The 16333-nt window shown below is 34.5% G+C and overlaps 1 protein-coding gene across 1 annotated transcript in view; it reads right to left on the reverse strand.

Moving 5' to 3' along the window:
• Positions 1-16333, reverse strand: part of NAALADL2 (N-acetylated alpha-linked acidic dipeptidase like 2) — a gene marked incomplete at both ends in the record, with an annotated part of 379117 nt that overhangs the window by 120803 nt on the left and 241981 nt on the right. Inside the window, 3 exons of the mRNA XM_082003692.1 lie at positions 5157-5276; positions 6776-6981; positions 10981-11073. Coding sequence (XP_081859818.1) covers positions 5157-5276; positions 6776-6981; positions 10981-11073 — 419 coding nt within the window. The remainder of the gene's footprint in view (positions 1-5156; positions 5277-6775; positions 6982-10980; positions 11074-16333) is intronic.

Raw genomic sequence — 16333 nt, forward strand, 5'->3', positions numbered from 1 at the left:
CTCTACATGAAAGGTTTTCCATCACTATGAAAATGTCTATCATCGCAAGAAAGTCAGTTCTGAAGGGAAGTAACTAGGAGCAATAAGATGAAATTAAGCAAAGGAATATTTAGACAGAACTGAAGTCAATTTTTCTAATACAGTAGTCTGGATAAAGGCTCTGGAAGGAAAAAAACAATTCCATTACATAGTACAGCTTATTACATTAGACAGTTTTAATTAGATTGGACAATAGAAGCCGAGAAACAAAATCCATTCCATAGCAGGTAGGAAATTATTGAAATCTCACCTACTCCAGCACTACATTTAAAAATAATAAAATGTCCAGATTTCCTCAATTTTATCTACAATAGCTATCAAAGTTGACATTTACATTCAAAACAAAAAACCCTGCTGAAATTATACATAACGTATGCTTTTAGCAGAAGAACTTAATACCTTAATTTTGCAAAGACAGGGAAGGACATGGAAGCAGAAGGCTTGATTCATTAGAAACAAAGGACTTTTGGCAGATCTCCAGTAAGATCACAGCATAAAAACTAGTTCACTTGCATTCTTCCTTGCTAACAAACTTTATTTCCCCAGGGTTAACAGCAATAGTATTTTCATAACATCAAAATATATGAGTAGGTTTAAACGATTACCCACTGTCTGAATCAGCTTTTATCTATTGAAACTGTTTAATTTGGAGGAAGGGTGAAAAATACAACAGTGGACAAAGCAACATTTTATCAAAATAAAAGCACCGTTAGCAGATGCAAAGTACCTGCTGCAACTCCAAAATCAAACGCACTATTAATTGAAACTTTGCTTTTCACACTGGAGGAACAGCATCTTAATGAATTTAATAGAGCTGGCAATGAAGCATTGTCTATATTAACAGCATACTTCTAATGTAGTTATGAATTCCTGAGATGGGAGTTCACAGCATAAACTTCTGATTCTCAAGAGATTATTCCAGTTTTTAACACAAGTGTAAAAAATAACACCAGCAATCAATTGTAACAGTAAAAGCAGTAATAGGTAAAGACTGAAAATTCATGGGGAAGCAATAATCTTCTGTTATATGGCATACAACAAGCAATTCAAATAATATTTTAATGTTTTTTTCTTTATAACCTACTGATATATGAAGCTTGGAGATCCATTATTCAATGCTGAAGGTGAAACAAAATAAATGAGAAAACACAGAAGTTGGAAGAAAAGAATCAATGTTGACATTAGTGTAAAGTTGTTTTTTTTTAAATCAAGAAATAATAACAAGCATCTATACAGAAGTTTATCTTCGGTTCTATTTCAAAAAGAAAAAAAATAGTTTTCTGTCAGTAACACCACCTTTCAATGTAAAGATGTTTTATGCCATTTACACCATTAATAGAAACAAATACTGATAAATAGCAAGGAACAATAATTGGTACAGTAATTTTTAATTTCTGATATAGAAAGTGCTCAACTAATTCCTTTACAGCTTTAAATGGCTCTTTTCCTTAGGAGAAAGGAGCAGTAAGCTTTCTTGGCTTCAGCAGTAACAGCAGACCTGGAGTCTGATCAGCAGTGCTCATACAATCAGTTAAAAGAAAACAGCAATTAATTTACGTTTCATAATAACTTTTTTACTTGTGAAATGTTAATTATAGAAAAATTCATTAATGGCCTTATTTACAGAGAATGAATGCCAGCATCAAATAAAACCAATTTACCAATGACACTCTGCCAACAAATGGTGATTCACTAACTGAGCAAGCAAATTAACATTTTCCTTACAAAATAATAGTAGGCAAAATATAACTTGGCAGTATTTCCCTCTTGTTAATGTGGACACTAATTAGCATAGTTATATAAAAAATATTTGAATTAAGTATGTCAAGGTCTCAGAATTGTTTGAATTCCTCTTTGCTTAATTAATCCAAATATTTAAATTAGATTCTTCATGTAATTCGGTGTTTCAACCAGAATCCCACTGAATCCCACTGATGGACACATAAAATTATTATTTGCAGACTGCTTATGTAGCTCCCTTTTGAAACCTGCAACTAAAATAAAGTTGTAATGCCTTTATATAAAACATCTTTAAGGAGACATGGTCTCAGCTAATTAGCCAAACACTTATCCTATTCTCTAACTGACCAACAGATCTCAGATAGTAAACTACTCATCAGGTTTGTGATTCTTCTTTCTATTGAGAAGTCTAGAATATTCCCACAAATAAAATTTCAGATAAAACTTCTTCCCTACTTTTTGTACAGTTTCCAGAAATTATGAAAAAAAAGTGTTTTGGAAGCTGCATGTGAATAGCAAGTGTCCAAAATTTCATATTAGAAAAGCCACAAATTTACAGCACGGAAACTAAACACAATTATATTCATTTCCCTATGTTAGTTTGCCATTTCTCCGCAGTTCTCTTTAAGCTATGGGCCTTGTAGCATTCATGGAGCGCTCTGCATTTAGTGCGATTTTTACTCAAACTTTCTTTTGCAGGACAAACTACAGTTTTTAATTGTTTTCCCTAGAATCGTAACACTTAACCTCTGTAGGCATTTGTAACAAGTATTAATTGTCCCTAGGAAAACATTCTTCCTCTATTTTATTGAGATGGAGTGCCCACAATTTTAGCACAACAGTGAGCATTCAACATAACATAACTCTGTCTTTAGTGCAAATGATCCTAGTTGCAACACTGGTTAGGAATAGGAAAAAAATAATGCAAGTCCATCTCTTTTGTTGTGAAGTCTGAAAATGGAAGTATGAGTTTTACCATTGAACCCAACGGTACAGTGTGGGATCTTGCATGTATCCATAAATTACGGAAAGTTTCTATCTAACTAAACAAGACTGGTTATTTTCTCTTTTCACTTTAAAATGTATTGGTATTGTTAATTCTAAATTCCTGTTTCACCACCTTTTCTGTTCTAACAAACCTATGTTCAGAGAATTACTCTTCCAAATTAAAATAAACCTTGTCTTTCTTCCCTGTACTTTTTAAACACTTCTTTGCAACCTGCACCTGTTAACAAGCATCTCATGTGAATGGACTTACAATTTCTTCAAGATGAGATGAGCTTCAAAAACACACATCTTACCCCATTTGTACTATCATAATTTTGAGGTAATCTATAATTACATTGTCTTCTTGGCAAGTGCTGGAAGTAATATCAGTATTCTTCCAGAAAATCTTCCAGACACATGGCAAATTGTGAGTACCCGTGGGAACAAATGAAGATCTGTGGTGGGGTATTCCATCACTGTCAATATACTTGACGTGAATTCAGAAATCTAGCCAGCATTTGGAAGCAATAATTCCTACAAATCTTTTTAGTGTCACAAACTGTATGACAGCTGCATTAATTACAAATAATATTATCCTACAAAAAATAAAAGTACACAGATTACCTCGCATGCATTTTGCCCTTTGCCTTTTAAATGGGGCTTCAGGGTAAACATGCAGAATGGATACAATTTCAATATTAGAGCCCTAGCCATTAAAGACTCAGAGGTGAGATGGAAGGTGTTTACTGGAAGAAAAAAAGGAAGTTCTTGTCATGTTTTACTGACTATTAACTAATTAACTGGTGCAAGGCAGGACTGCTAAGAGAGGCTGTGTCCCTACTACTGGATAAGATACAATTACTATTACAACAAGAATTACAAAATATTACAACATCACACCCAACTGCACCACAGAAATCAAGTGGAAATGAAAAAGGGATTTCCTCTGCGTTCTCTCCAAAACAGAGGGTGTGACTAACACTCCTATTAGTACAGTGTTTATTAGAATAAAAGAATCAAATCTTAATAAAATGATAAATATATAATAAAAAGAAGTGTCTGCTGCACAGTTCCAGACAATTTACAGTTTTCAGATCACTGCCATGGATCATGTTGCAAAATCAAAGAAACAAAACGAGAAAAAAAAAAAAAGCTCAAGGACCTCATGTAATAAATTTATTCCTTTAAAGGGCAAATATCTGTTTTCATGGAGATAGGACTGCAAACACCAGTAGGTTAGCAAAAGGCTAGCAACCTATCAGAATAATATTTTTTGCAAATACAGTAGCTAAAACTTATACTACAATTTTAATTGACATATCTGTAACACTTATAGGCTCATATATATAACATCATAAATAATTTTCCACATATAAAAGTCTTTTTTTTTCCCCAAAAAGAAATGATTTTGCATTGCATTTTTCCACAATACTTACATAGAATAAACCAGATCCTTTCCATAAGGAAATTAACACCTAATCACTGGACAGGAGAGGTGGTTAAAATGTTGCTAAGAAGCAATTTCACCGATATCATTTTACTAACTTAGTTGGACAACAATTGCCAAGCATGATCAGTCTTAAACTCCATTTGTTTCAAGATGCTACTTTGAGCAGTGTTTACTACTAAATGCTTCAGAGGCAAGCCAAAGATACATCAGAATAACCTAATGAGTATTAGCCTGGCATATTTATGGGGGAAAAAAAAGAATCTAAAAAGCACGCTTTATGAAAGTACAATTGAACTTCATTTTATTCATGCCATTTTAAACTGTTTTTATCATAGTATGTACCTTATATTATTTTAAATTAATTAATACTACTAAATTAAGCAACCTCAGAGATGGCAATAAGGGCACTAGTTTAAAGCCTACGTGCACTTACACCAGCATACCTACAGAACGTTCTGACTGTGGACTAGTTACCAAGGCATAGCTGAGCACTGAACCTGACATACTTACTTTAGACAGTATTTATTATAGTTACTCGCCCTGTGTGTCACGTTACATCTGGTAAATATACAGGTTTAAATACAAATTGAGAAGCAGTCTGGAAAGATCAAATTAGGAAGACAAAAATGTGAGGAATAAAAAATATGTTACTTTAGAGCTGCCAAAAGGTGAAAAAGCTATAGGATGTGCAAGTATGGCAAGACTTGGTATAATGAGCTGTTGAAATAAGTTATCCTTTCTAACCTCCTAACGCAACTTGTAATTTTTATTATAAAATTTAACCTGCTTACTTAGAAAAAACAGTTCATCGGTATTTGTGAGGTTGAAATGCTTAAACAAAACAAGCTCCACCTATAGTTTTCTAAAACCAACTGGTATCAAGGGAGTTAACCATGTAACTTCATAAACCACATAAGAAAGAAAGTATGGTATTACTAACCTCTGCTGCCAGTTGCTGAAGAGAAGGGGACGCAACACGGTGTAAAGTTGAGTTGCCTCTGACTGGATTATGGAGACTAAGGTAAGCCACAACATTTCTTTGAAGAACTCTCTTGAGATCCTACAACACAAGCAGAGCAATGGTTATTATTATGCATTGTTACAATTAAGACTTGTTTTGCTCTTTCAGTTCCTTCTAGGGAAAAACTGCACCCTGCATTTTTGTCCTCTGTGATTCCCTAAGTGTTACTTAACCACTACTTCTTACAATATGCTGCTAAGAACTTCAAAGGATAGGTTAGTGTTATTTCTCTACATAGCAGAAGTTATAATTCCATTTCACACATCATCTCAACAAAACGCAAACAGGCCTAGGAGGAATTAAAAATGACTACCCCGTAAGGCCAAAAATTAAAACATTACATACTGTGAAACAACATCAAGGCCTTTTAAACCTATGCCTGACAGAAGACAAACTTTAAAAGCAATCATTATCAACAGTTAAATGTACTCAAGTTTTTAGAGATCAAATTCAGGTTTGAATTGCATAACTTTCCCAGTGTTTTGATTTTATTATGTTTTAGACTACAAAAATAGTATGTACGAACTGTTTCAATTATTGTCTCTTTTTAAAAAAGATCCCCTTTGCCTTCTCAGTAATGAGTTACTCTTTGCATGAAGTGGCTCTTTATATTGAACAGAGGGGGTGTAACACAATTACATCTGATGTAAAGCTGACTTGAAGTGGAACTAAACAAATTTTGCTTCCAGCCTGGATCTTTTCAATTGGATTTTTTCATCCCATCTTGTTTTTGAAGAATAATCATATTGGAAGTATGAAACTTCAATGAGAGCTAGCTGCTTCTCAAGCATGATAAAAAACAATTAACTCTTCATTTTGTCTGCTGTTTTCATTCAGCAGCCATGAACCTTTCTGCTAGCTCTTCCTTTAATTTATCAACTGCAGCCTACTGTAATAATATATGGTCAACAATACTCTGATGAGGTATTTGCTTTCAATAAGCTGATTTCTATTCTGTTGAAAGTAAGAGCCCAAGGAATTGTCTGTGTCGGATTGTAGCTAACCCCTTAGTACAAATACGTGAAAAGTGAATCAGGACTAGCCATGGAGACACTGAAATGTTTCTATAATTGATGTAAACCATGGCACAGTTCTCTTCATCCAGCGTGCTCTTGATTCAGTTCTCCCCACACTAAGCCTACCAATTAAAGATTAGCAGCCGTTGAACCTCCAAGAAGGAGAAGAAGCCCTCTAAGCTACCCCTGGGCCTAGTTTTGAGGTTTTCCCACCCTCCCTCAATCTCCAGCAATGCCCTCTTTGACAGTCCTCAGCTGAATTAGGGAGGGGAATTAGCTCACAAAGGCTTCATAGCTTCACAGCTATGGGAACAGCTCACCACCTCATTATCACGCATGCTCTGTTCCAGAGGAACTGCCTTGATAGATGTTTTCACTGCATTTGCTATGGAGTAGATGACTGTACACAGATGTCACAAACCAGTTAATGAACTATAATTTCTTTGTGGTAATTTCATACTGTTGTCATGCTTTCAACAAAAGAAATCATTATTACAATGAGTTCTTCTAAAATTATTTTACCTCTGCCCATTCATATGAACCAATGTTCCCAAATGATGTTCCTCCCCATGAGCAGAAAACAATGGTTCGGTCAGGTCTCCAGCCTTTCTTAACTTTCAACATCAAGGCTTGTATAAATGCTGTGATGATAGCAGTGCTACTGGCCCATTCTTGTCCACCATAAGTATTCAAACTGTTGTGATGACTACCGATGATGACGTATCTGTCTGAAATGTGAAAAAAAAAAAACAGACAAGAGAATCTTATTTCTTCTGGATACTAGCATTAAAAGTATTTAAAAAAAAAACAAAAATATGAACTGTATTAGTAGTCTGTAATGTCATTAATACAACACAATACTGTCAACAAAAATTTATATGATCATGTGCAAGACAATCATACAATATAAATATATAAAACTGTGAATACTACTTAAAAAGGAACTAGTAGATAAATATATGTATGTACTTTCCTGATTTAATCCCTGTGTGCCCTTGCCTTCTTTGTTTGCTTATTATTCTCCCTTCTTATAAATCTGATATATACCATTTTTACAGCCAGGACTTAACCACACAGATAATCTAATAAAGTTCCATGCTCACATTAGAGTGTTATGAAAAAACACAAATGAATAAGCAGGAAACTCTATCTTCAATACATACTAGTGTCCAAAAAAAAAAACCAAAAGGTTGGTAGTACAATGAGAAACACAGAGAAAATACATAAAGTATTAGTACTCCCTCACCTGGAAGACTCTGTTCAGTGCTCACCACCCTATCTCAAAAAAGACATTGCAGAAACAGCAGTTGAGAAGCTGGTAACCAGAACGGTTATATATCAGGACTTAGACTTCCATGAAAGGAGACATTGAAAAGACCTGGATTGCAGGTTTAGAGAGGAGACATGACAGAGGAATAGAGATAATGAATGATATAGAAACGGTAAGTCAGACCTAGCTACTTTGATGACAGTGGAAGAAAGTATTTTATAAAATGAAAAGCAAGAAGTTTCAACCTGAAATAAAGAACATGTCTATGGTTATCCAGAAAGAAACCCACATTTTTTTTTTCAGAGAAATTAAACAAAATCTTCATCTCTCGAGGCATAATGTATAATCTAAATACTAACTCACATGTGTAAAGAACCTTATTTTATTCCAAAAGGATGATGTGGTATGAAACAACATGAATGACTAGTGTGACTGATGCATGCTAAGAAGTCTAAGCAGAGTTATGCTGAATGACATTAAACTATTAGACTTTCTGTGTGAGATGAATTCACATCCAAAGCCTCTTTGAAGGACTGCTTACTGATCGTATTCTGATATGACTCTCTTTCTGGTCCATATCTAGACTTTTAAAGATGTTCTCTCCATATTTCAGGATACCGGTAGGGAACAGAAAAAAATAGTTGTCAGGTGATGCCAGATCCACAACAATCTCTGGGTGTCATTTGGGTTCCAAAAAGTGCAAAACGTTTTGGTTTTCAGACAGTATTCCTCCTCTATCCAAGGGGATTCATTCTTCAGTGTTGTCAGTATACTGGAATGTAGCAACACATAGGTGGTAAAATGCCCACATTTTATATTGCTTACAAAATTAAATATCTACTCCTCAGTATTTTTTGCAATGACTGCTGCCTAGAAACAATTTTAACCCAACATACTGTGTTTATCAAACCATTCTCTATCAAACTGGACTTTTACCAGTTTTGTTCAACAAAATGCATGGCGATGTTTTACATGGAATCCAAAATGCCTTACAAACAGGGAACCTGTTATGTACCTCTAACAACATTTTCAATCAACTGCTTGGGAGGTGTATAGGTATGTAAATGAAAATGTCTTTCTAAAAGCAGATATGCAAAATGTAAATTTAAGTGTACATAATAATTTAATGTAACAAAATGCAATCTAAATCACATCATTTTGCAACTTGTGTGTTGCATCACGACATGTTTGATTATGGGTTACACTGACACTGAAAAATCATAGGATCTTCAACTGAGTGTTAGGAACTGGGAACAGAGATGAATGGCCTACAGGCTTCTAGGTTGCTAGAGGAAGTGCTGCTAACACAGGGTGAAGAGACAAGATCAGTGCTTGCCCCCATACTATAATCTCTGTTCAGTCTGTGAACATCATATGTAAAGGGCACTGGAAAAAGACCTTATATAACATAGCATAGGACATTTTGATGAAGAAGAAAGCTACAAGCAGCAACTTACTGTAGGAGATGCCAGCTGAATGAACAGGGGTAAAACATAACAGCTGGTGCCTCCTTTGAAATTCTTCAGCTCTGCACATCTCTCCCTCTTGAATAGAGGCAATACCCTGAAGCAAATTGCTATAGGAAAAGCATAGGAGAAAGGATGGTCATGCTTACAGAGGCAGCAGCTGTCCTTTCTCATAATCATTTGCTGAAGCATGTCGAGAAAGAGATCATATGGTAAGAAAAAAGAGAAAGAAATGACTAGACATAGAGAAAAAAAAAATCATCAGATACTTCTGAAAGTGGTAAGATGGGATAGCGTTCAGGGTAGCGATGGGCTGGACAACAGGGATTTATCATTAAAAACATGACTTTCTACTGTCTTCTCTTGTTAGACATCCCATTTTAAACCATGTCCAATAGAGCTACAAAATCAGTGTTATGTTTTTCAGGTTTTAAAAGGCTCCTCTGCTCCTAAATCTTCTAATATCTTGGTTAGATTTCAGACGCTCATTGTTACTTCACAGATCAAATGTCAAAAAAGATCAACACTACTTAGATGTGTTTTTCTGTGTGTGTTAGGAGGCCTTTAAGCAAAACATAGTCCACCCTTGGTGATGCTCTACAGTCTTTCCTTAAACACTAAAGATACATTTTTCTTTCTTTCTGCATTTCTGGGAACATAAAGGTAAATACTTCAGGTGTATGAAACCAGCAAAACCCCATCAGAGTAACAGAGAATCAATGCCAGGAAAACATCAAGTATCCAAATCAGTCGAGAGGACATGGCTATAGTATCAACCAGGACGAGCAGAAAAACAAATGAAGGTTTAGCATTGATTCTGTACAAAATGTTATCCATCGTGTATTACATGCTTAACTTGTGCCTACATTAGAAGCCAGTTGCTATGGCCCTTGTTCAGCAAGATGTCTGCAGGACAAACTATTGGCATCTGGGTAGTGCCACTGACTTCACTTGCTTATTTATCCTTAAATTCTTAAAGTTTAGCATATACTGACATACTTTTAAAAAGTAGCTTCTTATTAAGACTGCAACAATAAGAGGAAAGATGGAGGTATAGAGAAGATAAATAATTTATTAAACAGAAACTGATGCATGCTTTTTATTATTTCTCTTGATTCTGTTCCTTAATTCAGTAGACGGTATGTCTGAACATCGCAGATTCTACCTTTCAAATTCCATGACAGCTGTTTGCACAACATTAGCAATAGTAGACTAGTAACTTCAAATTCTTGAAGGAAATTAAATCCTTTATTGAAATTAAATTCACTGTGCTAATTGTTTTCTATGTTGTTTAAAAAAAAAATTTGTTCTGCTGAAAAGTACAGTATTCAGCACACACAAAATTGAGTCATTATTTCACTAACAGAAATAAATTTAAATCTTCTCCACATCCTTCATTCCATCAAAAAAATATGAAATGACTGGTCCACCTCCTAAGGGACTGTAGATAAATTTGCAACCTTTCTTCTGAACCTAACAAAACAATATTAATCAAGGCAAATGTGATGATGTTTTGATGATGATGCCATCTCGACATCAGGAACTGGACTGGGTCTACAACACTTTGCACTTATGTAAGTAACCAGAAACAGAGTTCATTGAAAAATGAAAAAAAAAAAAAAAAAATCAAAACCTTTTCCAAAGTTGTATAGACAGCTTGCATATTAATTCAAATCATGCAATATAGTACACCCTAAAATTAAAACCACCTACATAGTTACTTGGTATAAAATACTATTACTCTCTATGGTCTACGTGTAATTCATGCTTATTGTAACTATAGTATCTCCTTGAGCTCATTCTCTGTTTAACCCTTATGTTCTCTCCTGTCATAAATTAAATCACAAAGTGACTACTATAAAGGCGCTCTCCTTCCTCTGTATTAGTGTCTTATCTGGCAAAACAGAATCTTGATCACAGCTATGACTCCCAGCCATCACGAATATCCCATATCATGAAATAATCAATACAAACGATAAAGAGATACTTACCAGGAAACACCGTTCCTTTTAAATACCCAATAACATTAGAAATTGTCTTGTAAGTTGTGACTGACTGGATATTCAGACTGATTATTTTTTTGCCTGTTAAAAAATAGAAAGGAAAAAAAGAAAAGAGAAAATGTTAAACTTTTTTATCCAGCCAAGAAATCTATAGGCTGCAGATATAAATTCCCCAGACATTTTGGGGGGGGGGGGGGGGTAGAGTAGGTTTTACATAATTCTATGATAAGGAAATTTGTCTTAATCTTTATAGGTTTTTCTCACCTAATCCTTCGCCCAGGTCAACCTTTCAATAACATTCACAAAATCATACTGGGTTTATATTACACTATTCTTCTGGAGAAACCCCCCTACGCTAAATTAGATGGGAGAAGTGAGAACTCTTCATTACTAATCACTTTGCCAGCATAGCCTTTGGTGATATACTTGTGAACTAACACCAACAGAAGACAGCTTTTATTGGCTTAGCTGGTATCAGCTGAGGAAATGGTGTAGACACAAAGGCACAAAAACTCAAAAACCTGCCAATGTGTAAGGGACTTGCCAGTATGGCTATGCCAGTTGAGACTGTAGCACAGGATAAAGACGCAGAAAAGTAAATGTCTGATTTAAAAGAGCCTAAAAAAAAAAAAATTAAATGTCCTTTGCTGAGAACTACTGTCATTCCCTCTGTGCCCCAGGTGGGACACACTAACCATACTAACTCCTGCAGTTTGTGGCAATGGAAACAAAACAACTAACTACAGGGAGCTGCTGCTACCTTTAAAATGTTTCGTCTGCATGATAATAGACTGTATTAACATTCATCTCATCTGAAAGGCCATAACTTCTATGTAGGAAAAGTGAAAATGTCTTAAACTGCTCTAACTTAAATGCTAGCAATTGTCTGACACCACCACTGTGTCATCCTAGGCCTTCAGGGAGGTTCTCTTGCATCCAGAGTACCGCACCACTCCCATGGCAGACCTGTGTTTAAAGGCATCTTTGAGACAGAATTCCTTCACTGTCCATATCCCAACTGTCACAGACCAAAATTAAAATATTCCACGGATCATTTTGCTCTCTATCTCCCAGGCTATTATCCTCCCACAGATGTATTTCTAACAGTTGGTTTCCCGGCTTTGTTTCCTGAGATATGCGGAGTAAGCAAGTGGGGAGTTTACTGCAACATGTAAAATAACAATACATCTCTACGATACTGTTCGTCAAGGTTCATTTGCTAGTACTTCATCTGGTAAATTTACTTTACAATTATCTTAAAATAAATTCCAATATATTTTTATTCACTAGTCTTCATTGATATTTGAAAAAAAGCAAACCAACTGCTAGGTTCTTTCTTTGTTTCTAAAAGAGGTACTAGCAATATTTATTCTACTTTTGACCGAGACAAAGCCTCCTCTGTTATCAATAGAGGTGTCCTCTGCGTGACAACTCTGTTTTTTTGCTAGAACGCAATGGTAAAGAAAATGCAAGTCAAGCACAGTTAACTAGAAATAAATCACACCAGACTATTTTGCAATAATCAATCACAGCAACTTAATATTTTGATCTGTTGTGCATATGTCGAGGTTTGAGTCATAATTAACTTTGCCCTTCTGATGTAAGTTACTGTAAGGTTTATTAACACCATGTGAGGATGAAATGTGTTTGTTCTATAAATCAACAGATATTATCCTAGAAGTTTTTAGGAATATTTTATTTAAAATCCACATTAATTCAAAGGGTTCCCAGCACTGTATTGTCACGTATGTTCTTTTTTTGGTCTTTTAAAACAATGTGAAAACAGCTCATGGCATCCATGTTGATTAAGTAGTTTAAATTTAGTCTATACTATGCAAGATACTTCCTGCTGTGGTTTCTCACTTGCAACCATTCTAAGAGTCAATTTACTCTGCTTAAAAAAGATTTTCAAGCCAAAGCTGATTTCCTTTCCTTTTCTAACCTTACAACACTTTAGATGTATGTTTCTTCAGGTGCCATTTCAGACAAAAAGAAGATAAAGTTTGAAGACAACTGACTTAACTGTTTTTCCTTAATCAACATCAGCTATCCAGTCTTCAACTGACAATAAAGAAACAGAAAATTAACTTCTGGCAATACACATATTCTGGAATCAGATATTTGAGTTAATAGTCATGTAACACAGTAGTCAGCTTAAAGTGACTTGGGCTTAAATGCTTAGTACACCAGATGAAAAGGCTGAAAGTACTTTATGAAGTAGACAGCAGAAGCGAAATTTAATCCCCTTTAAACAGTTCTGACAACAAACGTCTCTTCCTAGGGCTATATTTTAAAGATCTTGACAACTTTCTTTTTTCTGTATTCTCTGGAAAACTATCAGGAGACTTTAGCTTAATACTATTTGGGATAACCTTTGAGTTTATGTAAGCCAAAGGCTACTTCTGAAATAGAAGAATAGAAAAGCATTTATTGTCAACATTATTTTTTTTTTTATTTATTGACTTGAAATCTGTAAATTGTCTCATACCAAATGACTACCTTCTCCTCTCACAATTTTATAGTTATTTTTAGAAATGCATGGTTATTTCCCACTCATCCGATTGACAATTTTAGAACTTCAGATTAACAAAGACTAATAATTCTAGCCTGAAAAATGATTTATGTTTCTTTTTTTGCTTTTAACCTTATCCCAAGTTCATACAATACATAAAGTATAAATTTGAACCCGATTTTCAAACATGTTGGTTAATATCTTGAATCCTGATCATACAAAATACATATAATCAGACAGTTTTCTGAGCATTCTTTGAGTGCTGGATTTTAATAAGCGTGATTAGGGACTCAGGTTTGCAAATTGATCTCATTTGATAAGACTTCTGCTACTCATATACAAAAAGTTCCCTACATGCACATTTAACTCCTGTGTAGGAGCATCATGCATTTTGATAACATAGTTCTTGGATCATAAAACCAGAAGTTATCTGAGAAGATTGCAGAAACAAGGTACATTCAGTAACTTCAGGTAACCCAGTTTTTAACATGAATATATTTCCTGCTGAAATCAACATAAATCACGCCTGAATAAAAAGACATCAGTTTGTAATCACAATTAAAGTAAAGCTTTCAAATACCAAAAATCCATCGCCATGTTTCTTACAGGGCACTAATTCAGCTGAAGTAGTCAGGATAAAATTACATTCAACAGATTTCTTGTTCCAGTTTTTCAAAAACCTTGTGTTAGGCTCCAATAACTGAACTGCTAACTTTCTGAGCACACACTACCAAGCTTTCCAGACACCCCTGAAGGCTAATAATTTTTTTAATAATGAAAGCTACAGTTTTCATAAGGTTACTTGCCCCAAGACCTGAGGCTTTAAAGTAATATCAAATACCACAGAACATGTTGATACAGTAAGAACTAACTGCACTCAATGTAGAAACAGCATAAGCTATTTACATGTGACGAATAATCAAATATGTCACAGATTTCTTATATCCTATTGGTGTTACTGTACACAATAAGACGGACTGGTACGTAATATTTGGAATACCTTGCTAAATACACCAACATGATAAGTATACATTCAAGCATACATAACAGCAGATTTTGCTGTCATTTGAAACAAATACTTCATTTTCATTAGACTATTTCTGGAACAAAATAAAGTAAAATTCCAAACTATTACTACCATATTAGACTGCCCAGTTAATGAGCTTTTGAAATCTTACTGGACTGTGAAAAATATATTTTAGTTAGTTCTCAGTATTTCATCATGTCAATTTGAGTGCAAAACCTTATTTGCACCATATTTCAAATCAGTTTTCAGTTAAGTTCAAACATAAGACTTTAAACAAAGAAACATAAACATCGTAAGCATTTATGTAACAACATAACTTACATACCAAAAATATTGTATGCAACATAACTTACATACTTACAAAAGCAAATGAACTTATAAAATAGCATATACTTCATTTATATATGATCGCTGAAAAAAATCTTGTGCGACTACCAAATTGCATACGCAAAAATACTGAATCTATGACAATGTACAGTATTGTTGAATTATAAAATTATTTGTGCAGAAATACGTCAAAACTCCTAGGCAGATGTCCCTGTAACAAAAAGCCTTTACTGTTGTTTTATACAAGCAATATGCCACCTAGACTCAGTCTCTTCAAAATCTGTATCCCTAATTTTTTTCCCTACTAGATTTTTATTTCATTAATCAACTATGTTGCCTACTAAAAATATATTCTCCTTTTTAAATCGATATTCAGAGGCCCTGAGTCCTCAAGCCCAATCTTGGTCTGAAGAGCTTAATGAATAAAGTTTTTGCTATTTGATCATATTTTCTGACTTACAATATGGAATCCAACAATAAATCTATTGAGATGAAAAGCTTTTGAAAATGAGTGATGTCTAGAAGAAAGTCCTTTAAGGAGGTTCTAAACTGGGATGTCCTAATGTGATATAGAATAAATGTGCCATACTCAACATCAAAGATAGTTATGCATTTTGAGAAACTCCATCCCAGCCAAAACCAGGACAGTATTGTATAGTTGAATTTCATAATCTCACACTATTTTGAGAGATTCTTTACCTGCTTTACAGCAATCAAAACCAAAGCATCACCCAGAAAAATAATGGCACAGAACAGAATTCTGAAAATATATCTTGATCAGATATAACGCTGGTAGAAACACTCTTGGGGCTTCAGGTAGGAGTGGAGAGAAAATATAAAAAAAAAGCTCCACACTGTTTATGCTGAATTCTTTTCATGAACTGTTTAAAAAGAGAATATAATTCAAAGCAAAAATTCTTTCACAAAAAGAAAATCCAAGAGTAGTAGTATAAATGTTTATGTTTTAATATACAGTATGTCTCTGTTACATCTGACCTCCCTATTTAACATGTACTACTTTGAAATGCCAGTAAGCAACATCTCCAGAACATCACTGTATTTCTACTCAATAATGAATGAATTCAAATTTGGTAGATACAGTAACATGCACTGCCACACAATATGCTGACATCTTTGTTTTCTTAGATTTATGTTTAGTGTAGTGCAAATACCTAGAAATTATGGGATTATTTGCATTTTGATATCATAGTGTATGATGGCACAGCCAGAGTTTAGTAAATATGGTATTCTTTCTCTTCTCTGACAGGTAGCAAGCTACGAAGGAGATATATATCTCCTCTGTTTTTTCATGCCCTTCCTCTGACAGAAGACAGGAATGATTTGCCCTAGTGCAGAACTTGGCAGAGAACTTTTTTGTCTTGGATGATGATCATATAATATGGAAAGCAAAGGACTTCTACAACTATTCCTTTTGTATAATTAATGATTCAAATTTCATGCGATCAGCGTGACTA

The sequence above is a fragment of the Phaethon aethereus genome (genome assembly GCF_964289735.1).
Source record: "Phaethon aethereus genome assembly, chromosome: 9".
Lineage (NCBI taxonomy): Eukaryota > Metazoa > Chordata > Aves > Phaethontiformes > Phaethontidae > Phaethon > Phaethon aethereus.